General features: G+C 46.9%; 1 protein-coding gene across 1 annotated transcript in view; it reads right to left on the reverse strand.

Annotated features, from left to right (window-relative positions):
- GPD1L (glycerol-3-phosphate dehydrogenase 1 like) overlaps positions 1–24,695 on the reverse strand; it is a gene marked incomplete at both ends in the record, with an annotated part of 51,688 nt that overhangs the window by 21,733 nt on the left and 5,260 nt on the right. Inside the window, 2 exons of the mRNA XM_079713341.1 lie at positions 807–947; positions 14,916–15,093. Of these exons, the coding sequence (XP_079569467.1) occupies positions 807–947; positions 14,916–15,093 (319 nt within the window). The remainder of the gene's footprint in view (positions 1–806; positions 948–14,915; positions 15,094–24,695) is intronic.

Consider the following 24,695-nt stretch of genomic DNA (forward strand, 5'->3'; position numbering starts at 1 on the left):
GGGAAGTTTATGGACTCATTCTCAGACTTCATATGCATAAAGCAAAATACATAAGATTACCCAGGAAGACAATTATACTGAAATATAGTTATCAAATGTTAAAAAAAAAATGTGACCAAGTAGTATATGTATGTTATTAATGTAATTATAAAAAGATGTCACGGCAGGTATAATAATTACCATAATTTCCAAGTAGTGTTGAGCATAAATGATACTTTGAGATATCTGAAGCCACTGTAAAGTGACACGAAAATACCTGTAATTTCTATTGATCACAGGGTCAAGGTCCTGCTAGTACTACTGTCATTGAAACTCTGGCCTGTGGCCTTCACTCATAAGCGAAGGAAACACTTGTTTCAGTTAGAGGTTAAAATGAATAAAAATGCAATTCCGCCCCCACATTTAGGTCCCTGAACTCTTGAATTCTATCTGTGGACCACTGTGGGTGGTTTGTGGACTTCTGGTTAAAAACTCTCTCTTTCGGGAATAAACCCAGAATTGGGAAGTAAAGATGATTAATTTCCCAGCGAATGCAAACCATGCAAGATTTCCAGAGCTGGTGGTTCTTTCTTTGGGGGACCCCACTCTCGTGCCCCCCGCCCCTGCGAACCCTCTCTACGTAGAAAGCAGCCCCTCCTAAATGTGAGAGGAGCAAGGCTCGTGGACAGCGTGGTTTTGATTCTCTTCCGGGCATCTTTAAAAAAACAAATCCAAACCAGCCATAACTTCCCTTCAGCTCCTTATCTCCAAGAGGTGAAAGAGGAAAGGAAGTTCCCAGTAACCGGCGTGCAGCGAGGGCCCGTCACCTTGATGAGGGTGATGCCCAGCGCGTCCTTGGGCACCCTCCCTGTGATCTCTTCGCAGATCCGGTGGATGAACTGGTGGGGGATGACAAACACCAGCAGGTCTGCGTCCTGCACGGCCTCGCTGAGGTTCGCGACAGCAACCTGCGAGCGGGAGGGGGACATGGTTACTCCCAGTCCGAAACACATCTCTCCACGCGCTGACCAGCATCAGATGCCTCCGCTGTGCAGACTGACAGTCAAATCAGAGCTGTGATTGCGCTGCCTTCCCCACTCGGGACGTGCAGACGTGCATCTGAGGCCAGCAGGGTCCTGCCTCTGCTGCTTACCAGCTGGGTGAGTGCCCTACCCTCTCCCCACCTCGGTCCCCTCCCCTGTAAAAGGCGGTCATAACCATCCTGTGCGGGTGGTTCTCTGTTGCTCTCCCACCTACCCCCACCCCACTCCCCCGCATCCATTTCTACCATTCTTTGCCCCACTCTCTCCCCAGGAGGCTGCACTCTGTGGGCTGTTTCCCCAGGCGCCCTTGCTCTCTGGCTTCCAAGTGGCTTCAGCCCAAGGCGGGCACTGTCGGGGGCTCCAAGGTGGGAGGAGAGACAGGCAGGGTGTTGACTTGCTCCTGGGGCCACTCCTACTCGGCTCGCAGGGGTGCTGGCCTGGCTTCCTTCTACAGCTCCACCTCCTGACCTGGTCTGAGGCAGCCCCTCTTCTGCGTCTCTAAGCTCTGGTGGGGCTGGTGGAGTGACACTGGTCTGTCCCCTTGCCGTTTCAGGGGTGGCCATGGCTTTCTGCTGCTGCTAATCTCTGGACACTTCACCGAGCCCTTCCGGTTCTCTCCACTCCGCCCACGCCTCTGTCAACAGTCCTACGCTAAGCTCTCCTATGTAAGCACTTTGAGAGAGCTGTTGTGAAGAACAAATGACATAGAACAGAGTCTGGCACCTGGTAGGCACTCAATAAATGTCAGCTATTATGATGATTTCTTCCCTTCAGATAAGTACAAAGATGGGTTTTAAAATTTAACATGGGGACATACACACACAGCCCCCCCCAGAGGCAGAGGTGAGGCCACCGAGTGAGGACACAGGGGCATGTGGTCTCTATCAGAGACTGCCTGTTGTTGCCCAATGTCTGTTCTCCCCCTTCTTCCTCAGCAAGAGAACCCCCAGTTTAGGGTGAGACTCATAACTGCCAGGAAAGAAGGCTACATCTCTAACCTCCCTTGCAGCTAGGTGCCCTGTGTGACTAAGTTCTGACCAATAAGGTATAAATGGAAGTGTTGCATGTGACTTCCAGGAAATGCCTTTGAAGGCCTTTCTTCCTCCTTTGGCCAGAGGGAATGTGAAGAGATGGCTGGAATTCAGGCAGCCATCTTGGACCATGAGGAGGAAAGCAAATGCTGAGATGGCAAAACAGAGTCCCTGACATCATGATGCATCATCATGACAAACATGGTTTTTCTTTTTTTTGAAAAGTATATAACAGATTTCTTTTTTATTTACAATCAAGTTCTGTTGGGCAACAAAATTAAATAAATAAAAGATGTGATGAACGTCTTTTATCTAAGAGAAAAAAAGCTCAAACGTTTGCTTAGGTCACTGTTATTTTAGGTTTTCTTTTTTTTTTCCTTTATTTATTTTTAATTTTTTTATTTTTTGGCTGTGCCACATGGCATGTGGGATCTTAGTTCCCCAACCATGGATCGAACCTGCGCCCCGTGCACTGGAAGTGTGGGGTCTTAACCACTGGACTGCCAGGGAAGTCCCTATTTTAGGTTTTCTGTCGTATGTACCTGAACCTAACTGAAACTGACATAGTTCCCATTAAGCACTCCTGGTTCCCCAAATGAAGGGAATTGGATGCAGAATCTTCCCTGAGGAAGTGCTATCTGCCACAGGAACATCATTCAGAATGGATAAGCCTCCTAGGAAATCTAGTTTGGGAGTTGTGATGGAGATGCCAACTGCTTGACGAAACTTCTTCTCCCCTTTCTCCATAAACACAGAGCTGCAAGCTGGTCACTGGTCACCTAGCTCAGGACTGCATTTCCCAGCAGCCCTTGCAGTTACACAAGGCCAAGGACCAAGTTCTCATCAACAGAATGTGAGACGGAGCAGTGCACACCACTTAAGGCCCAGAGACCTTAAAACAGTGGCTGCTTCCTCCACACTTTCCCTTCCTACTTTTGTGCTAGTTGACAACCTAGATCTAGGAGATGGCACAGAAATGATGAAGAAAGATGGGACCAAGAACAATGGTGTGAAGCAAAGCTGCTAGACCACTATTACGTGAGAGGGAAATAAATCCCTTTGTCCTTTAAAAGTCACATTATTGTCTCTCCTTACAGCTTAGTCTAGCCTATTAACTAAAGTGTGCAAGAGTTACTCCCTCACTGAAAAAATTCCCCAAGGGAATCTACCTGGCATTACTTCACTTCCTCCTCCCTTTGGCTGGTATGCAAGACCTGTCATTTACCGCCCAGCCTTCATTCCCCTTCTTTCTAGCAAAAGTGCCTCTAGATTTCATTTCAAAAGCTACTGCTTCCCCCTTTTACCATGCAATTTGGGTGGAATGGGCCCCTCCCCTGCTCCATGGATGGTCCTTAAGTTGTTCAAGCCAATGGGCACATAAAACAATAGGAGCCAATGTTTGCTGGAGCTTCTGAGGAACAGTTGCTTCCTTATACTTCTGCAACACCTATTGGGTCTTTCCTTGAAAAGTATGGGATGACAGTGCAAGGTCTGGAACAGCTACAACCATTTTACAAATGTGAGGGGCAGAACCTAGACCTGCCAAGGGGCTCCCATGTGAATGAAGGCAGAGCAGAGAAATAGAGGAAAACAGGGCCTCACTGACATCACTTAAGCCGCTGTTTCAGACCGCACCTGAAACCGGCCCTACCCGAATTTTTAGTCATATAACCCAAAACATCAGCTTAAGCTGATCTGAATGGCAACAAAGTCGTTCCCCATAGAGCAGATCACAACCCGGAGCTTAGCACTTCTCCCTCCTTATTCATACCCCCAAAGGCTGGGGGAAACCTGCCTTCCTCTTCAAAGGGGCTTCTTCAGGTTGGTAATCTAGGCTGGATAGCAAGGACTCATCACCAAAACTCTACCTGCCTATTAGTTCCCTGGCATCTGGAGATTTTACCTCCTCCAAAAAAGCAGTTACTTATTCTATTTCATTAGCCCCGATGCCAACATACAATGGCTCTGCTTGTCCCTGATTGGCAAGGCTCATTATGTTCTTACACATTCCCTGTGGTCCCAGCCAGAAGCACCAGCCTTTATAAGACTTCTGACTGCCCACTCCCCCTTGGGTTACTAGCCTTACTTACGCAGGGACTTCTGCTCTTGACCCCCTTCTCATATGGCCACCTAAATTTTAATGAAAACCCTTCTACCTGTTGTTTCTCCTCTTCCCCACCCACCTACACACACACACACACACACACACACACACACACACACGCCCTTTCCATCTCTTCAGGGTACTTCTCTGACATGGTGAAATAGAAAAGACACCAGAACCAGAGAAAAGATGGAAAAGATGTATGTTTGTGTCCCATGTTTGCAACTGATCAGCTGTGGGACCTGGACAGATGACTCCTGTTCACTGACCTGTCACCCCGCCTACAGAATGGGGATAAAAATCACCTTTCCTAACAGCTGTTTCACAGAGCACTTTCAAATTAATATAAGTAACAGCACTCTGCAGTGATATGAAACAAGTGAAAGAGATTACTTATCAGAAAAATCTACCTGCCTCCTATAAATTCTTAACCTTTAAGGCATCAGCCCATCCCTATGTCCCCTGTTTACAAAATATTCCCATGGAAGCTGCCAGAGGGCCCAGGATTTCTTCCTGTCTCTTACATTTCCTTTCTCAACAAATCAAAGAACTTGTGGCTGGTTGGGTGTGACGGGTCTCTGGGACAATATGCCTGGGGGCTCACTCAGCCTGGACTGATGTCCTTCCATTGCCCTTGACCTTGCCCAAGTGCTTAGGGTTTAACCCACAGAAGCAACCTGTAAACCGAGCTGCATTTGTGTGGTGCACACGGCCCGAGATTCCTGTTACACAGGATCAAAATGAGCTCTCCTCAACGAACACAGTAAATCAAACACCCTCTTTCAGAATTAAAGCTTTAGCTAAGCCTCTATCTTATCTTTTACCCTGAATCAAATCGAGACACTGCTTTGGAAACGATGACCTATTTCATGGGTCACCTGCCAAAATCTTCTGGAGGGTATCCACCATTAAAGATCCTGAAATGTGGGGCTTCCCTGGTGGCGCAGTGGTTGAGAGTCCGCCTGCCGATGCAGGGGACACGGGTTCGTGCCCCGGTCTGGGAAGATCCCACATGCCGCGCAGCGGCTGGGCCCGTGAGCCATGGCTGCTGAGCCTGCGCGTCCGGAGCTTGTGCTTCGCAACGGGAGAGGCCACAACAATGAGAGGCCCACGTACCGCAAAAAAAAAAAAAAAAAAAAAAAAAAAAGATCCTGAAATGTGTTGGGAAAGACAGCTCAGAAGAAAAGGGCTTGCCTTTCATTGGCAAGGAGGACAGGTAATCAAATCAGAACAAAGGCATCATGGCTGGTCCGCTCGATGCCAGGAATCCAGGGCTCTTGGTCCAAGTTAATAAAGAAACTAATAATAATTAAAATCATTTAAAACAGAGCCAGTAAAGTCTGTGGGCCAAGCCTGAAGGCTCTTTTGTTTCCCCCTGGATTAGCTATCACTGTGCAGTGTGTGGGCATCTTGACCCAGTTCTACCACCAGTTAGCTAACTGGACACCACAGGCAAATCGCCTACATTCTTCAGGGAATAAGCATTTAGGTTAAACACAACAGCATGAGTAATACACAGAGCAAAGTACAGCTGGCACACAGTAGGGGTTCAAACATATTGTGGTTTCCTCCTGTTCTCCTGACCTCAACTTAGGCCAAGATTGTAGGTGAAATTCACATCCTTGGCTCTACACTCAGAAAAATGATCCTCAGGTACAGACGACCTTAACTGACGATTCTTATATAAATACACCAGCGTGGTAAGTGAGCTTGCTTCTGGGGGGAAAAAAGGAAGGTGCTAACCCCCTGAATTCCACAATACTATACGAGTAATATAAACTTATTATGTAGACCAGTGGTGTCCAAACTGTGGTTCCTCAACCAACAGCATCACCATCACCCAGGAAATCCTCAGAAATGCAAATGCCTGGGCCTCCCCTGAGACCCAGTGAATCAGAAACTCCAGGGGTGGATCCAGTGATCCCTGTTAAATTCTCCAAGTGGTTCTGAGGAACACTTAGGTTTGAGAAGCACCAGTGAAGATGAATCCTCCAATGAAAATGAGAAAGCTAAACTCAGGCAGGAAAGAGTTAACAATGAAGCTCCTACTGAACTGATATTCTGATTTCCAAAAGCCTTTAAGCCAAAATTAATAGATATACTCACAACCCTACTACCCAAGTCAGTGGTCATTTTTTTTTTTTTTTTTTTAATTATCTTGGCCTAACCCTCCATCCCACAGGACACCACCAAAAGCACTGAAACAGAACCCTCCAGCCTGGTTAGTTCTCCCTTACCACCTCTGCTGTCCCTGGCACTAAGCCAAACCACAAATAACGCCTGGCACTATTCCAGGCACTGAGGAAACATCAGTGAATGCAGGCCTATGTAAGGAACCAAATCCAGAGAGTTAGTAACAAAGAAAAATATCTAAATTGGATTTCAAAACTTCAAATTTTTTGGACTTCCCTGGTGGCGCAGTGGTTAAGAATCCGCTTGCCAATGCAGGGGACACGGGTTTGAGCCCTGGTCCGGGAAGATCCCATATACCACGGAGCAACTAAGCCCATGTGCCACAACTACTGAGCCTGCACTCTAGAGCCCGCAAGCCACAACTACTGTGTCCGCGTGCCACAACTACTGAAGCCCACGCACCTAGAGCCCGTGCACCGCAACGAAGAGTAGCCCCCGCTCACTGCAACTAGAGAAAGCCCACACGCAGCAATGAAGACCCAATGCAGCCACAAAATGAAGTTTAAAAATGATATCAAAACTTAAAATTTTTACGCTTCAAAGGATACCATCAAGAAAGTGAAAACTCACAGAATGGGAGAATATACTTCCAAACTATGTAGCTGAAAATGGATTTGTATCTAAGAAAGAATCCTTACAACTCAGTAATAAAAAAACAACCCAATTTTTTTAAATGGACAAAAGATCTGAATACACATTTCAGATATATAAGATATACAAATGGTATATTGTTTTATATTTTTCAGATATAAAAGATATACAAATGTCCAATAAGCACATGAAAAGATGATCAACATCATTAACCATCAGGCAAATGAAAATCAAAACCACAATGAGGGGCTTCCCTGGTGGCACAGTGGTTGAGAGTCTGCCTGCCGATGCAGGGGACGCGGGTTCGTGCCCCGGTCCGGGAAGATCCCACATGTCGCGGAGCAGCTGGGCCCGTGAGCCATGGCCGCTGAGCCTGCGCGTCTGGAGCCTGTGCTCTGCAACGGGAGAGGCCACAACAGTGAGAGGCCCCCGTACCGCAAAAAAAAAAAAACAAACAAAAACCACAATGAGATACCATTTCATACCCACTAGGATGGCTGGGATCAAAAAGTTAGATAATAACAAGTGTTGGTGAGGATGTGGAGAAATTGAAACCATCACACACAGCTGGTGGGAATATGTATAATGGTGCAGCCACTTTAGAAAACAGTCTGGCCAGTTGCTCAAAAAGTTAAACAGTTACCATAAGACCCAGCAACTGTACTCCTAGGTATATACTCAAAAAGAACACTTTACACAAATGTTCCCAGCAATACCATTCATAATAGCCAAAAAGTGGGAACCAAAATGTCCACCAACCGATGAATGGATAAACAAAATATGGTACACCCATAAAATAGAGTATTAGTCAGCCATAAAAAGGAATGAAGTACTGATGCAGGGTACAACGTGGATAACCTTGAAAACATTATGCTAAGTGAAAGAAGCCAGTCACAGAAGATGATGTATTGTATGGTGCCATTTACATGAAATGTCCACAACAGACAAATCTAGAGACAGAAAGTAGATTAGTGGTTGTTTAGGGCTGGGAACAGGAGGAAATAGGAGGTGACTGCTAAAGGGCATGAGGTTTCTTTTTTTTTTCTTTTTTTTTTCTTTGCAGTACGCGGGGCTCTCACTGTTGTGGCCTCTCCTGTTGTGGAGCACAGGCTCTGGACGCGCAGGCTCAGCGGCCATGGCTCACGGGCCTAGCCGCTCCGCGGCATGTGGGATCTTCTTGGACCGGGGCACGAATCCGTGTCCCGTGCATCGGCAGGTGGACTCTCAACCGCTGCGCCACCAGGGAAGCCCTGAGGTTGCTTTTTAAGGTGATGAAATATTCTAAAATTGATTGCAGTGATGGTTGCCCAACTTTGTGAATATACTAAAAGCCACTGAATTGTACACTTTAATGGTAAATTGTATGTCTGTGAATCCTATCTCAATAAAGCTGTTTTTAAAAACAGAGCTGGCAAGGCTTAGAAGGCAAAGATGAGGGCTTCCCTGGTGGTGCAGTGGTTGAGAATCTGCCTGCCAATGCAGGGGACATGGGTTAGAGCCCTGGTCCAGGAAGATCCCACATGCTGTGGAACTAAGCCCGTGCACCATAGCTACCTGAGCCTGCGATCTAGAGCCCGTGAGCCCCAACTACTGAAGCCCACGCACTGCGACGAGGAGCAGCCCCCATTCCCCGCAACTAAAGAAAGCCCGTGCCCAGCAATGAAGACCCAACGCAGCCAAAAATAAATAAATAAATAAATAAACTTGGGGAAAAACAAAAAGAAGACGACAAAGATGACATGCCATGACAACTGTAATTCACAGAAGATGCTGCAATTGTCAATCCTGGCATCACACTGAGGTTGGTTAAAGCTGGACCGAGGCAGAAGAGCTCTCTACCTGGGTGACCTCCTCTAAACAAAGGCCCTGGGCAGACAGCCATAACACAGGACCAACAATTTTTATCCTGTAGTGACAGGAAATCAGAAATGTTCTTCCATTCAGGTCTAAGGGGAAATCACAAACCCAGACTGCCCCAGCTTTTAGTGAGAAGTTGATGACATGGTGATGTCATTGTTACAGAAGGTTCCCCTGTGGAGGGGTCACATATGAGCACGTGATGACCTGGAGAAGGGTCAGGCGGGCAGCAGTCTGGGGGCACCAAGCAAGGATGACTCACAGTCTCAATCAGCAAAAGTGGCAGACGTCATAGAAAACAATCTGACGTGGATGAAATGCAGCACATCTCTTCTGCTTGAATCCGCAAGACAGAAATGAGTAAAGCCAACTTTTTAGCTCTAGATCCACATTTGCTCTGAGTCAATTAATCTTATGTCTGGCTTTTCATCTTAAAAAATGGTAACAATAATCGGTCTTGGTCTAACACTAGTTGACTTTTTAAATGATCGAATGAGGTATTTGAAAAACTCTGAAATAAACATAAAATTTTTAAAAAAACCAACAAAAACAAAGCCCTAGCTTTGCAACAGATTCTTAACACTCAACAATTTATGTGAATCATCTCATTTACTCCTCACAGCACCACTAAGGAAACTACTCACAGGGGCCCATCTTACCAAGAGGAGGGGGGCTGCCCAGGCTCACTCAGCAGGCCCTTGACTCCAAGGGCCTTGACTCACCACCATGCTTCACCACTGTTCAACTTTTAAAATTACTTATGATACATTTCATACATACAAATTCTAGAATCTAGAAAGCACAAGGAAGAAACAAATAATCAAGCACCTGTGTACCTTCTTCCAGCTTAAGAAATAAAACTTTCCAATACCCTGGGTGTCCTCTACCAAGTGCCAGCAAGGATGTGGAAGGATGTGAGTTCTCAAACCTCACTAGGTGTGTGGAGATGGGCACAACTAAAACAGGAGGGAAGGGGGCAGGGCACAACCTTTAAAAGAAGGACACAGCCATTGAGGATACAACATAAACTGGTCAGAACCAATTAGGCCCAAGATGGCAGAAGATTCGACTTCCGGTAGACCTTGAGCCTCATTAAGCTCTCATTATAATACATTAGCATATGCTAAACAACACACCCACAGGCACCATGACTGAAGGCCCCCCATAAAAGGCCCAAAAGTGGGTGGGGTCCAATTGCTGGAAATTCTTGCCCCTTCTCCAAGACTGTTAGAATACTCCTCCCACTCATTAGCCTATGAAATTAGCCAGCCTGTGAACACTAACAACCCCCATAATCCCGAGGCCTCTGGCCTTCTGAGATGGCCCACACTCTGTCTGTGGAGTGTGTTTCTCCCTGGGTGCTCTTGCCTTTTGAGACAGACCACATTCTGTCTATGGAATGTGTATCTCTCTAAATAAATCCTCTTCTTACCTATCACTTTGTCTCTCACTGAATTCCTTCTGAGCTGAGACATAAAGAACCTGAATTTCAGTAGGTCCTGATACCAGGTGTATGATTTTAATTGAAAGACAGTGGGTTCAAGTCCCAATCTGGGTTTCGGTTGGTTCGAGTCCCCACCCGTGGGTTCAAGTCCTAATCTGAGTTGTGCAGTTTCACTATCATGCTGGAAACCAGTGGTGCCATCTGGCAGATTACAGGCTGCATCCCTGTGACCCAGCGATGCCATCCCTGGGACAGAGACAAGGCCTTTCCCAGAGGCACTGTCTATAACAGCAAACGACCGGAAACCATGCAAACGTCCAGTCCAGGGAACGGATACACTAATTCTCATGAGGCTACAAGGCTTCAGATATCAACCATCTGGGAGCAGAGAGTTCCTCCCTCGTCTACACCTGGGCACCCGGGGAGGTGGGGGGTGGAGTCAGTCATGGGCCAGGCTCTGAGGGACGTGGCTCTTGACTCCCTCCTTCCCCCCTGCTCCCCTGTTCTCTGTGCAGGCAGAGAACCATCTGGCAGATTCACCTCCCCCCATGTTCCCTGAGCACTACGCTAGGAACCTTGGGAGAACGAAACCCCAGAAAGTCAAGCCCACATGCCTGGGGCAGGTGGGGGTACAGAGTGGTCCACACAGAGCGGAAGGAACTCTCTACAGAAGGGAAGGAGTAATCGATCCCGACAGGTATGAGAAGGGAAGCTCGGAGGAATGGTCTGCGCCAAGCACGGTTAGAGATGACCTCAGAGGCCTTCCAGAGCCGCGGGAACAGCGGCGCCTCTACTCTTTCCATCAGACACTTGGGTAACTTAACTGCCCAGCTCAGAACCCTAGGGAACCTTCCTCTCCCCACTTACTGCACCAGGAGTAACTGCAGGGAAACGCTGCCCGGCCCTAGTGCAGTGACACAGGGAAGTCATCAAGTCATCACTGTCTAAAAGGCCATGACTCAGCAGGCTCAGGAACAGGTGTGCCAGCCACCAGCTCTGTGACCTGGGGCAAGTTCATTAACCTCTCTGAGCCCTGGTTTCTTCCCCTATAAAATCAGAATCACCATCACAGTAAGAAAGCTAATAGCACCAACCTAAGAGGGTCACTGAGAACATTAAATGAGACTGTAACCAGACAGGGATGGGGTTCCCTGGAGAAAGAGAACAAGGTATGGCTTTCTTGACAGAAGAGAAGCCATCTTTGGCCTAAGCCACTTTGTGATCTGAGCCACAGTGCTTGCCTTTGAACAGGTCTCAGTAATTAATGATCAAAAGGACAAACTTATCAGGCAAGAGAAGTAACAATAGCAAAGATAATACATCAGTTGTAAAGACTCCCAGTTACACTGGCCTAAAGCACTACCTTAAGCGGTTTGCAGGATTTAAACCCGCCTCGGGTTTAAACACCACCAGATCAACTGGAACCTAAGGAATGATGATGTTGACCATTTCCAACCCTTGTAACTTTCAATCCCCTTTAGCTTGGACTCACTCAGTCCACCACCCAAGACCCTTCGAGAGTATGCATGTTCCCTTAGCTTAAAACTTCGCCAATTTTCCCCCTCCCCCTTTCCTTTGACTATAAAATTGTAGCCCACTTAATCCTCAGGGCAGAGCTCCCTCGCCTGACCGCTTGCATCTCATACAAGAGTCCTATATTAATAAATCTACTTCTTGCCAAAAAAAGACTTCCCCCCTTTTGTTGCTGGGGAGACACTGCTTTAGGAAAGATCCTTGGTGTTCTCCTTACTTGCTCCAAGTAATAAATCCAAGAGGTAAACCCAGTTTTCGGGTAACATGATGATACATATAAACTACTCTCTGCACAGGGCTTGACACCAATGAACACTGTAGCCAAAGGCAACTGGAAATCCTCAGTGAGCAAGGTCTTTGCATCTCCAAACTTGCTGGCATTCATCAGCCAAGAAATCTGTCTCCCCTGCTAGGAGTCAGGCAGCCACCTGGGCTGGTTTTCAAACAGACTTTTACAGAAAGCCATCCAGGGGTGAATCTGGAACAGGAATTCATGAATTCCACTCACACAAGCAGCCGGGTCACCATTTTCATTCTCAGGCTCACCTTCTCATTCCTCTGCTAGTCACTGGAATGAGGCCAGGCAATAACCTAGATTTTTCCTGCTCAGGCCTAATAAGCTGGAATTTTAAACTGTCAGTCTTCCCATTTTCTATTTCCTCCAATGTTATTCGGTAATTTAGGTCTTGACCTTGATTTTAATTACAGACCAATAAAACTGGAGGGAAGGGGGCAGGGCACAACCTTTGAAAGAACAACAGAGCCCAAGGACATGACATAAACAGATTAGAACCAAATGGGTCCAAGATGGTGGACAAGTCAACTTCCAACAGACCTTGAGCCTCAGTATATGCTCACTGTAACACATCAGCAAGCTAAATGACACACCTACAAGCGCCATGACAGTTCTAAGGCCAACCATAAGGATCAAAAAGTGGGTGGTGGCCCAATTCCTGGAAATCCCCACCCCTTCCCAAAATAGCTGAATACTCCTCCCACTCATTAGCCTATAAAATTACCCACCACTATAAAAACTGACAACCCCCATACCCCGGTGCCTTTCTCACCTTCTGATATGGCCCACACTCTGTGGAGTGTGTTTCTCTCTAAATAAATCCACTTCTGACCTTTCACTTTGTCTCTCACTGAATTCTTTCTGTGATGAGACATCAAGAACCTGAGCTTCATTAAGTCCTGAAACCAGGTGTGTGACCTCAGTTGGAAGACTGTGGGTTTTGGCTGGGTTTGAGTCCCAGCACGTGGGTTCAAGTCCCAATCTGAGGTGCACGGTTTCACCAGTGCATTAGCTGGCCTAGGGATGGACCAAAGTCCATGTGCTTAGAAAGGGTATGTGAAATAAAATTCATATTTTGTGGCAAGACAAGAAAAAGTTAAACAAAAAAAATTTTCTCTGCCCTTTGGCCTCCTCTCTCCCCTCTACTGTGCTTTGTGTATCTGCATTACACATGGACCAAACCTTCCCCATCGGCAGAAATACCTGCTCAACCATGAAGAGCAACATTCTTTTAGCATCAAGGAGACAACTCCTTAAATATAACATTCCTTCTTTATCTTGTACAGATTTGGATTGTATGAACTGTCAGTAATTCATTTAACATAAAGCCCTCTGTCTCAAAAAACTTAGGTAACTATGCCTTGACTTCTAATGGGCAGAACAGTTCTCAACACTGAGATGCTCTTCCCAAGTTATAATCCTCAATTTGGCTCGAATAAAATTTCTACTTCTTTCTTAGACCGACTGATTAATTTTTCATCAACAGGTATCCAGGGAGTTACCAAGAGACACAAGACAAAGGTAAAATTATTAGTTCTAGCTTTGATGTGGCCACCATTCTGAATGCCAAGAAAGTAGCCTATGATGAGCTGCAACGTGTTCCCCCAAAATTCATATGTTGAAGTCCTAACTCTAGTACCTCAGAATGCGACTGTATTTGGAGACAGGCTCTTTGTAAAGGTTATTATGTTAAAATGAGGTCACTGGGGTAAGCCCCATTGCAACATGACTGGTGTCTGTCTTAGGACACAGATACACAGAGGGAGGACCACGTGGAGACACGGGAAGAAGAAAGTCCAGGAGAGGCCTCAGAAGAACCAACCCTACCAACACCTTGATCTTGGGCTTTGTAGGGGAGATTTTGCCACCTCAAAATATGCCTCTTTGGCACATTAATTATTACTATTATTTTTTGTGGTATGCGGGCCTCTCACTGTTGTGGCCTCTCCCGTTGCGGAGCACAGGCTCCGGACGCGCAGGCTCAGTGGCCATGGCTCACGGGTCCAGCCGCTCCGCGGCATGTGGGATCTTTCCGGACCGGTGCACGAACCCCTGTCCCCTGCATCGGCAGGCGGACTCTCAACCACTGTGCCACCAGGGCAGCCCTGGCACATTAATTATTTTAAGGTGGTTGTTTTTTAAGAAACAGCAGACAAGGAAGAAACTGAAAACCAAGTAGGAGTTGTCCTTTTGTAAGAAACATTTACATTCATGAGGGAAATCTCCATTTGTAAGGGGGTCTCCCTCCAAGTACCTGGAAGAGCTGGGAGGACTAAATCTCTAGAAACTCTCAGGAAAGGGGAAGGCACTGACTTAAATCTGCGTAAACACCTTACCCTTGTTTACTGTGCTTTCCCTATCACCTCCCAGAACTGACTCTCCCCACCTTCAACATCCTCTTTTGTCTTTAGCTGAGGATATTTAAGGTGAGGGCTTCAGCCATTTTGGTGAATGACATAGTTTTCCTGGGTCTCTCCTATGCATACATGTTATTAAACTTTGTTTGATTTTCTCCTGTTAATCTGTCTCATGTCAACTTAATTCTCAGACCAGACAGAAGAACCTAGAGGGTAGAGGAAAATTTCTTCCTCCAGACTACGTGAAGCCTCCAGAGCTGTGAGAAAATTAATTTCTGTTGTTTAAGCCACCCAGACTATCGTACTTTGTTATGGCAGCTCTAGCAAACTAACACAAGGCCCATGTTCAGAGTCAGGAAAACCAAAACGGACCAAGCACTGAACCTGGTGGTAGAGAGGAACAGGAGACCGGGGAAGCAGCTTTCCCATCTCCCCACGTCCCAAGTGCTAACTCAGCTGAGTGTAACTTTAGAATTAACCAGTCTTACCACGTTTTCTGGCAGCTTGTGTCCAGGGAGATATTTTACATTTTCATGGTCATTATTTATGATGTCTGTCAGTTTTCTCCCATTAACCGTTTCTTCAAAGACCCACATCTTGACCGTGGAGGCAAACTTCTGAAGTTTCTTGACATTATCACCAATTATTTTTGCAACAGCTGAACCCCTGCAAAAGAAACAGTGGAAAAGAAAACAAACTCACTTGGGCAGAAGAGAAAAAGCACTAGATTATATTTCAGGAGACTTGTGTTCTGATTCAAGCACTGAGCTTAGAACTCAGATGTGATGTCGCCTCAGCCGCAAGCTGTTTTTTTGTTTCTTTGGTTGGTTTTTTAATAAATTTATTTATTTATTTGTTTGTTTTTGGCTGCATTGGGTCTTCGTTGCTGCGTGCGGGCTTTCTCCAGTTGTGGTGAGCAGGGGCTACTCTTTGTTGCAGTGTGCGGGCTTCTCATGGCGGTGGCTCCTCTTGTTGCAGAGCACGGGCTCTAGGTGTGCAGGCTTCAGTAGTTGTGGCACGTGGGCTCAGTAGTTGTGGCTCGCTGGCTCTAGAGCACAGACTCAGTAGTTGTGGCACATGGGCTTAGCTGCTCCGTGGCATGTAGAATCTTCCCGGACCAGGGCTCAAACCCGTGTCCCCTGCATTGGCAGGCGGTTTCTTAACCACTGCGCCACCAGGGAAGTCCAAGCTGTTTGAAACTTAGTTGTTTTCACTTGGAAATACCACCCCATGATCAGGAAAGCCCCAGAATTTGCTACAAGGTCAGAAAGCACCACCCCTTGAAACTAGTAAGCACCAACCTATCCTGGAAGAGGGTATCACAGAAGGAAGAGAAATCCACCTGAAGGATGGCATAAAAATAACACTTCAAGTGTTCATGAAGTCTCCGAAGCAACTAGGCTATGTTTCCAATCCATCAAGGAGATTAATATGCAGCTACCGTAGGATAAGCTGTGTTCTGGTGAACTGCAACAGGCTCCATGTGCAGTCATAAAGGAAAGACAAGACCCAAGTGGATTCCAGAAAAGGAGCGGAGCAAGGGCATGGGTCCCCCCAGCAGACACCCAGAGGCCTCCAAAAGCTCCCTTTTTTCTGCATCTCTATTCACCAAACCTATTCTGGTAATGAATCCGTCTCCCACAGGCTTTCCCACAGGGGAAGAGAAGATGCTAGTTAAAGCCAGTCCTCTGCACGAGAGCCGTGGGTGTGCGGCTGGTCCCCGTGGCAGAGGTGATCATGGTCAGCTGGCACCTGTGCCCATCTCACAGGTGTGTTGAGTGCACACTGATTGGGCCGTGGGTGGGACCTAATCCCGGCTGAACCAATCAAGTTCTTTTACAGGAATCTGAACAGAGAAATAGTTTGTTTCTTAGATAACTTTCCTGGTGCGAGGAGCAAAGGAAAGAATGGTAAAAAGCACCTTGAGAATTCACGTGTCAGGGCTTTCGTTATTTTTTCTAATGATTTTTTCTAAGGATTCAGACAATTTGTGAAATGGAGTAAGGGGTGATGACAGAAAGGGGGTGGGACCAAGCTGATGCAGAACAGATTGGAGACAGTTATCCTTATGTTTATGTTTGGCTGCACAATAGAATTACCTGGGAGACTGAGTCCCAGGCCACACCCAAGATCAATGAAATGGGTACCTCTGGAGTGGGATCAGGCATCAGCAGTTATTAGAGCTCCCCTAGTACTGACGTGCGGCCAGTTGAGGACAGCTGCTCTGCACAAGGATCTAGAACTTTGGTGCTCTCCTTCCTCACAAAGGAATAGCTGTAAACATCAAAGCTCTGTGGCTTTCCCTGGGAAGTCCTTATTCTCTGTCAGCAGGACAGTTTATTAGCTACATATCCATTAATCCAATTCTCCTCTGACACCCTGCAGAAAAAAGGCCGAGAATCTCCCCACCATCACTATCACTTTTACCCTAATGTTTATCCTAATAACTCACACAAGGTCAAAGAGAGCAAGTGTGATTCTGGGGAACTGAGCAAACCGAGGAGGGGATCTATAAGACACTAGGAATCCATGTCTAGTAAATCAAGTGGGAAAATAAACTAGAACCATGAACCCGCTACCCATGGTCCACAGTCTTACTGGAATACACCTGTTTCTCCCTTTACAGCCGCCTCCTGGGGAAGCCAAGCATTTGCAACCAGAGACAATCCTACTGTGTTTCTGCTGAAAAGTTAGTTAAGAATTGGAACTATTAAGAACTAAGCCCACCAGGGCTTCCCTGATGGCGCAGTGGTTAAGAATCCGCCTACCAGTGCAGGGGACACGGGTTCGAGCCCTGGTCCAGGAAGATCCCACATGCTGCGCAGCAACTAAGCCCATGCGCCACAACTACTGAGCCTGCGCTCTACAGCCCATGAGCCACAGCTACTGAGCCCACGTGCCGCAACTACTGAAGCCCACGCACCTAGAGCCCGTGCTCTGCAACAAGAGAAGCCACCACAATGAGAAGCCCACCCCCTGCAACGAAGAGTAGCCCCAGCTCACTGCAACTAGAGAAAGCCTGCGCGTGGCAACGAAGACCCAATGCAGCCACAAATAAATAAATAAATAAATTTATTTAAAAAAAGAAAGAACTAAGCCCACCATACCTTGTTCTTTGGAGTTCAAATGGGGCTTAGAAGAGCAAAACAAAAATGAGGGAAATTCCAGTTGCATTTTTTACTCCTGGGAGGTCCTCACACTCTACCTCCTCCCAGGTTTCATCAAGGACCTCATTCAGTCATTCATTCACGCATTTATCTCAGTTATCAAAAATGTCCTGAGCACCTACTGCACATAATGCCTTGGGCTAGATGCTGGTGATATAAAAGGCACAGCTCTCAAAAGCTTCCCACCCACTTGAGAGATGAACAAGGTAAAAGGAATTCACAATCCTGTGTGTGATAAGAGGTGAAAGGGAATGAGGGACACTTGATTAGAAGGGTAAACTGCGAGGGACTTTTAACATAAAGGACTCAGATGCAACCCAGGTAATCCATGGGAAGGCTCGGCCTGCCCAGCGTTCAGCTGAGGGAACCACGGTGGACAGACCTGGCTGAGGTCCCGGGAGAAGACATGGGAACGGTGCTGAGGAAGACCATACCTCTGCAGAGAAGCAAAAAGGGCTTCATTCACCAGGGATGGGAAAAGCAGGCAAAGCAGAGCTTCCACAGCCAACACTCAGCTAATCACAGACACGTGAGGGAGCCGGGCCAAGCCAAGAACTAACCAGCTGATCCAGAGATGCACAAGCAACAATGTGTGCTTGTTATTTTCAGCGTGTGCTTGTTATTTTCAGCACCGAGTTGGCAGAGGGTGGGCTATTTTGCAGTGGTAGCTAAGGGATGCATGAGACTCAGCAACGCTGAGGTAACTCCAGGTAATTCTGGGCCAAGCTACTGGATCTGCCACTCATGGATGGGGGAGGGGAGGGAAGGGAAGGGAGGAGATGGACGCGGGGAAGAAGCATGAAATTCAATTCAAGAATGAATCCAGGGAGGGACTTCTCTGGTGGCGCAGTGGTTAAGAATCCTCCTGCCAATGCAGGGGATACGGGTTCGAGCCCTGGTCCGGGAAGATCCCACATGCCGTGGAGCAGCTAAGCCCGTGCACCACAACTACTGAGCCTGTGCTCTACAGCCCGTGCACCACAACTACTGAGACTGTGCTCTAGAGCCCGTGTGCCACAACTAGTGAAGCTCGCACACCTAGAGCCCATGTTCTGCAACGAGAAGCCACCGCAATGAGAAGCCCGTGCACCACAACGAAGAGTAGCCCCTGCTCACCGCAACTAGAGAAAGCCCCCGGGCAGCAACGAAGACCCAACGCAGCCAAAAATAAATAAATTAATTAATTAAAAAAAAAAAATGAATCCAGGGAGATGAACAAAAAGATTCTAATGCCTATAAGGCCTAGTCTTGTTCTTTCTATATAACTTATACAATAATATATTTTTTTGGACATCAGAAATGAAAACACTTTAATTTGTTCTGTTTTAATCTCTTTCAGTACCATCTCCATTTGAACCACGTACTTTCTCTGCTGTCCACCTTTTCTGTGTTGTTTATAAAACCTCAAAAGTATATAATTCACCTCAACATAATAAAGGCTATATATTCTATACGACAAGCCCATAGCTAACATAGTACTGAATATTCTTACCACCAAACATGGGGAGATGGGGGCAGGAGGAATCTCTTGGAGGTGATGGATGTTTATCACCTTGATTGTGGTGATGGTTTCATGGGCGTATCCCTATCTCCAAACCCATCAAATATTAAGTATGTCTGAGTTTTCTGTGTTTCCATTACACCTGAATACAGTTGTTTTTGTTTTTAAGTATAATCCATACCCAAAACTCCTCTGTGGCTCTGAAATGGTACTAAATGTGTTCGTCACGTATGCGTAAGAACAGGATCAAATAGCAAAGGGAGTGTTTTGGAAGAACCCGTGTGTTTTGAAGGCAACTACATAAAATCCACATATAAGTGAAAACCCTGTCCTAAAAAGATGCCTGGCCTACAGAGGACCAGTCTAAAAATATGCACAGATATATTAGAACTGAGCCTAAAATCAAATTAAAATACTGCGTCCAGTCCAGTCCATGGAGGCAGTTTGTGTGTGGCTCAGCCATGGTCGGGGGCCGGGGTCCCATGGCCATGGTGGTGGCGTCTCCTTGTTTCAGGGGCTGTCCTGTAACTGTTCCAGCCCGGTCAGGCACAGATCATTAACACGGCTGGGTCAAGGGCACAAGCAGCCATCGCTCCACCTGCCAGCTCGTCCAGCTACTAAAGGCCAGGTCTGCGATGAGTCCGGTTTTCCCCCAAGTGAGGAGTGGGGGCCAGAGGTAGCCCCAATGGTTGAGCGCTTGCGCGCGCGCACACACACACACACACACACACACACACCACCAAGTGACAATGACGCATGTGTGCCCTTTTCAACTCTCCTGGCCTCCCTGAGAGAGCGCCGAATGTCTCATGTGAGTGTTGCGGTGTTTCCCAGCTCCCCAGCCTGTGTGAATTTCCCTTCTTCCCAAAGTATGAGGCGGCCTCCACTCAGAGCCTTGGCAGGGACCAGTATCTGGCAAGGATTTTATAATACTGTTTTGTTTCCATTCTACTGGTGGCCGCTGTTACCTTCTACTTGCAGTCTTTGGAGTGGTGATATAAAGTTTTCTTTTAAAGTCAACTTTTAAAGAAAGTCTACGTGAATAAGCAGAACAAAAGCGACCATGGCAGTTTAAAGGAGGTTTAATTTCATCTAAACCTCCACCTGGCAGATTAAGACACGACACAGGAGGCTCGGTCACTCTGACCTTGGGTTACTCAACCAGGTAGTGGCAGAACTGGGAGGGGGACTCAGGACGACTGACGACCAGTCCTGGGTCTTTACTCCGGGGTATAATATCACATTTCCCATGGAATCATGAATTATCTTACCACAACAGGTCTTGGGCCTCAAAGTACAGACTAGTTTGCACCCTCAGCAATATTATGCCAACAATTTTTTTTTTTTTTTTTTTTTTGCGGTACGCGGGCCTCTCACTGTCGTGGCCTCTCCCGTTATGGAGCATAGCCTCCGGACGCGCAGGCTCAGCGGCCATGGCTCACGGGCCCAGCCACTCCGCGGCATGTGGGATCCTCCCGGTCCGGGGCACGAACCCGTGTCCCCTGCATCGGCAGGCGGACTCTCAACCACTGCGCCACCAGGGAAGCCCAACCAACAAAATTTAAAAGGGACTTGGGGTGGGAAATCACGACCCAGTGCCAGCTGGGTACACACTGGGTATTTGACACAAGAGCTCATTTCATCTTTCCAGCAGCCACGTTATCCCCACTTTACAGATGAAGAAGTAGAGGCTCAGAGAGAATGAATAAGTCACCCGGTCATGCTGTCCATGTAGAGCCAGAAGTTCTGGCCCAGATCTGTTTCCAAAGCCCACACTTTCTACTAATTCCTGTTTGCTGAGGGGTAGAGTAGAATCATCTGTTGAGAATACACATTAAGCACCTATGCCATGCAGACACTGTGCCGGGCACAGAGGACACAGGGGATAAAGCTGGTAAGTCTAAGGTTGGGGTGGGGGAGAATTCGAGCCAGAGGGAAGGGCCCGTGGAGTAAAGGTGCAGGAACAGGGCGGGGCATGGAGCCTGTCCTCTGCTTTTACCCAGAGTCCACACCTGGTGGGAGGTGGAGGAAGGCGGGAGGGGAAAGGTTATGAGCAGCAGGGGGAGAGAGGGAGAGGAGGCTGAGAAAGGAGCAGAGGGAAAGGGAAGGGGAGAGGGAAGGATGGGGCAAGAGGCAGAGGGTAGGGGTTTGCTGACTACCAGGTGTCAGGCACTGTTTGTTTGCTTTTTGTTTTTGATTGACACGTAATTGACAAATAACATTGTATAAACTGAAAGGGTATAACCCCTTGGTCTGATACATTTATGTATTGCAATCTGAGTACCACGAGAGTACTGTTTTCAATACCTTACCCACATTATCTGTTTTAAGCCTTAGCAACCCTCTGAGACAGGGACTATCACGATCCCCATTTTTCAAGTGAAGACACTGAACTCCCGGGATCACACTGGTGGTCAGTGGAAGAGGAGAGATCTGCAGCCCAGGCCATGTCTTCACCACTCTGCTCTCCCTACCTGGGTCCCAGCTGGACAGACACTCACCTGCTGGAGGTCCTAACCTCCACTGGCAACACCCCCCTTCCCCCAACCCCTTGGCATTCACTCACCTCTTCCTCTCTAAAAAGATGTGACATTTTAATCAACCAAGGAACAGGATGCCTATCAAGTCAGATTGACAATTCCCAGAACTGCAAGGGGTGCAGAAGCTTACTGGCACAGAAAGGACCCCACAGACCATCCCTCTTTTACGAAGGAGGAAACTCTCTAGGGAGAACAAACAAGGGTTCAGCTAGGTTCTCCCCATCCCATGCCCAGGGCTGATCCTACATGTGGATCCAAGGGAAGAGGGTGATCAGTTTTGGTTTAAATAACATCTACTTTCTTATTTATAAAAGCAATACATGAAAGACAAAAAAAAATTATAATCTTACCACCCAGGGAGAACAACTGTTAACATTTCGTGTAATTCTTTGCAGTTAAAGGGCTTTTAAAGTACAATCAAATGCCAGAGTATTAGATGCAAATGTGAAAAATAAAGTATTTTAAAAATAGATTCAACTTGGTGAATGTTTATTTGATCTCTGGATAGGGAAGCTTTCTAAGTTTAAAATCAAAGATGGCAACCACAGAGGAAAAAAGATCAATGTGAACAACTTCACATAGAGAAAAAAAGGAGGGGGAGAAGCAGATGAAAAAGTCTTTCTGGGGCTTCCCTGGTGGCGCAGTGGTTGAGAATCTGCCTGCTAATGCAGGGGACACGGGTTTGAGCCCTGGTCTGCGAAGATCCCACATGCCGCGGAGCAACTAGGCCCGTGAGCCACAACTACTGAGCCTGCACGTCTGGAGCCTGTGCTCCGCAACAGGAGAGGCCGTGATAGTGAGAGGCCCGCGCACCGCGATGAAGAGTGGCCCCCGCTTGCCACAACCAGAGAAAGCCCTCGCACAGAAATGAAGACCAACACAGCCAAAAACAAACAAACAAACAAATAAATAAATAAAAGCCAAGCATTTGCGGGGGAGGGGGGAAGTCTTTCTGTCTATCAAAATCCAAACTGCAGAGGAAAAACCTCAAATAGAATGTTACATTTAACAAAAAACAGGATGCAAAATTGTATATGCCATATGATCATATGCATCACATGCAATTAACAAAATATCGCCTCACACCTGTTCGTGTGGCTACTATATTAAAACAAAAGAAAAACAAGTGCTAGAATGTGCAGAAATTGGAACCCTTGTGCTCTGCTGGTGGGAATATAAAATGGTGTAACTGCTATGGAAAACAATACAGTGTGGTTCCTCAAAAACCTAAAAATAGAATTACCATATGATCCAGCAATTCCCCTTCTGGGCATATGCCCAAAAGATTTGAAAGCAGAATCTTAAAGAGATATTTGTACACCAATGTTCATAGCAGAATTAGTCACAACAGCGAAAAGGTGGAAGCAACCCAGTGTCCACTGATGGACTGAACAGATAAACAAAAGCTGGTATATTCATACTATGGACTATCATTCAGCCTTAAAAAGGAAAGAAATTTTGGCACATGCTACAAAAGAAGTGAACCTTGAGGACATTATACTAAGTGAAATAAGCCGGTTACAAAAAGGACAATTACTGTATGATTCCACTTATGTGAGGAATTTATATGAACTCTCTCTTGAAGTTGGAATCCAGCCACGACATGGAGAAGCCCAAGCTCGCCTGCTGCCGAAAGACAGACACGTGGCCGGTCGCCCCCATTAGCCTGGCCAAAGCCCGCCCACTGTGAAAGGGGGCATCGAGGACCAAGAGCCCCAGCCCACTAAACACCTGACCGCTGCCTTATGAGCGAGCCCAGGTGAGACCAGCAGAAGACTCTCCCCGCTTAGCCCAAATTGCTGACCCCCAGAATCAGGAGCTAATCAATGATTGCTGTTTGAAGCCATTAAGTTTCAGGGGAGATAGTGGGGCAGCAACAGATAATCAATGAAGTTCCTAGCACCCAACTGTGGAAGGAACTGAGTCCCAAAGTAGAATGATGGCAAAGTGCCACTAGGATAACCTTAAAGGAGCAGGGGGACTTCTGGCTTAGTCCCTGACATCATCAAGCCTGGGAATTAGGGATGAGGGGAAGAAGAAAGACCTGGATGGTTGACGACCCCAGACACAACTTCCCACCAGCAAGGACTGAGAGGCTTGGAGATACTACTTGGCCTGCCACAGGGAAGACTTAGGGGACATGTGACTCTTCTATCCAATGGGACATGTTTTAGAAAAGAGTGGGCTCGGCCTTCTCTGGTGGTGCAGTGGTTAAGAATCCACCTGCCAACGCAGGGGACACGGGTTCGAGCCCTGGTCCGGGAAGATCCCACATGCCATGGAGGGACTGAGCCCGTGCACCACAACTACTGAGCCTGCGTTCTAGAGCCCGCGAGCCACAGCTACTGAAGCCCACGTACCTGGAGCCCGTGCTCCGCAACAAGAGAAGCCACCGCAATGAGAGGCCCGCCACTGCAGCGAAGAGTGGTCCCCACTCGCCGCAACTGGAGAAAGCCTCCACACAGCAACAAAGACCCAACGCAGCCGGAAAAAAAAAAAAAAGAGTAGGCTCGCCTCAGCACTGCTCACAGACTAATGGGTAGAAGCTGGAGGTGACAGATTCTCCTCTCAAATATAAGACTTTTCTAATAATTAATTTACTAGATTAGTTTTAAGATCAGGTGCCTTAAAAACAGTAAACTATGATCATGTCACGTCTACAAGAAATGGGATGCCTCCTTTGGAGGGAAACTGAACAGGATGATTTTTTTTTTTTTTTTTTTGGCCGCACTGCAAGGCATGCAGGATCTTAGTTCCCCAACCAGGGATCGAACCTGTGCCGCAAGCAGTGAAAGTGCAGAGTCCTACCCACTGGATTGCCAGGGAAGTCTCTCCAGGATGATTTTTAAGACCTCATTTCAATTTGATTTTTCTTAAGTGGAATATTGTTATACTAGACTTTTTTGGGAGGGTAAGCTACTCAATATTTTTGTGATGATGGGATTTGTTCTCAGGTAAAAGTATGCTTCTCATTAAAAATAATAAGAATATATAGAAACACGGACACTGGAGTTAGAAAGATCTGGGTTTCAACTCCACCTTACTAACCACTGACCTTGA

This window comes from Hyperoodon ampullatus, assembly GCF_949752795.1.
Source record: "Hyperoodon ampullatus genome assembly, chromosome: 10".
Taxonomy (NCBI): domain Eukaryota; kingdom Metazoa; phylum Chordata; class Mammalia; order Artiodactyla; family Ziphiidae; genus Hyperoodon; species Hyperoodon ampullatus.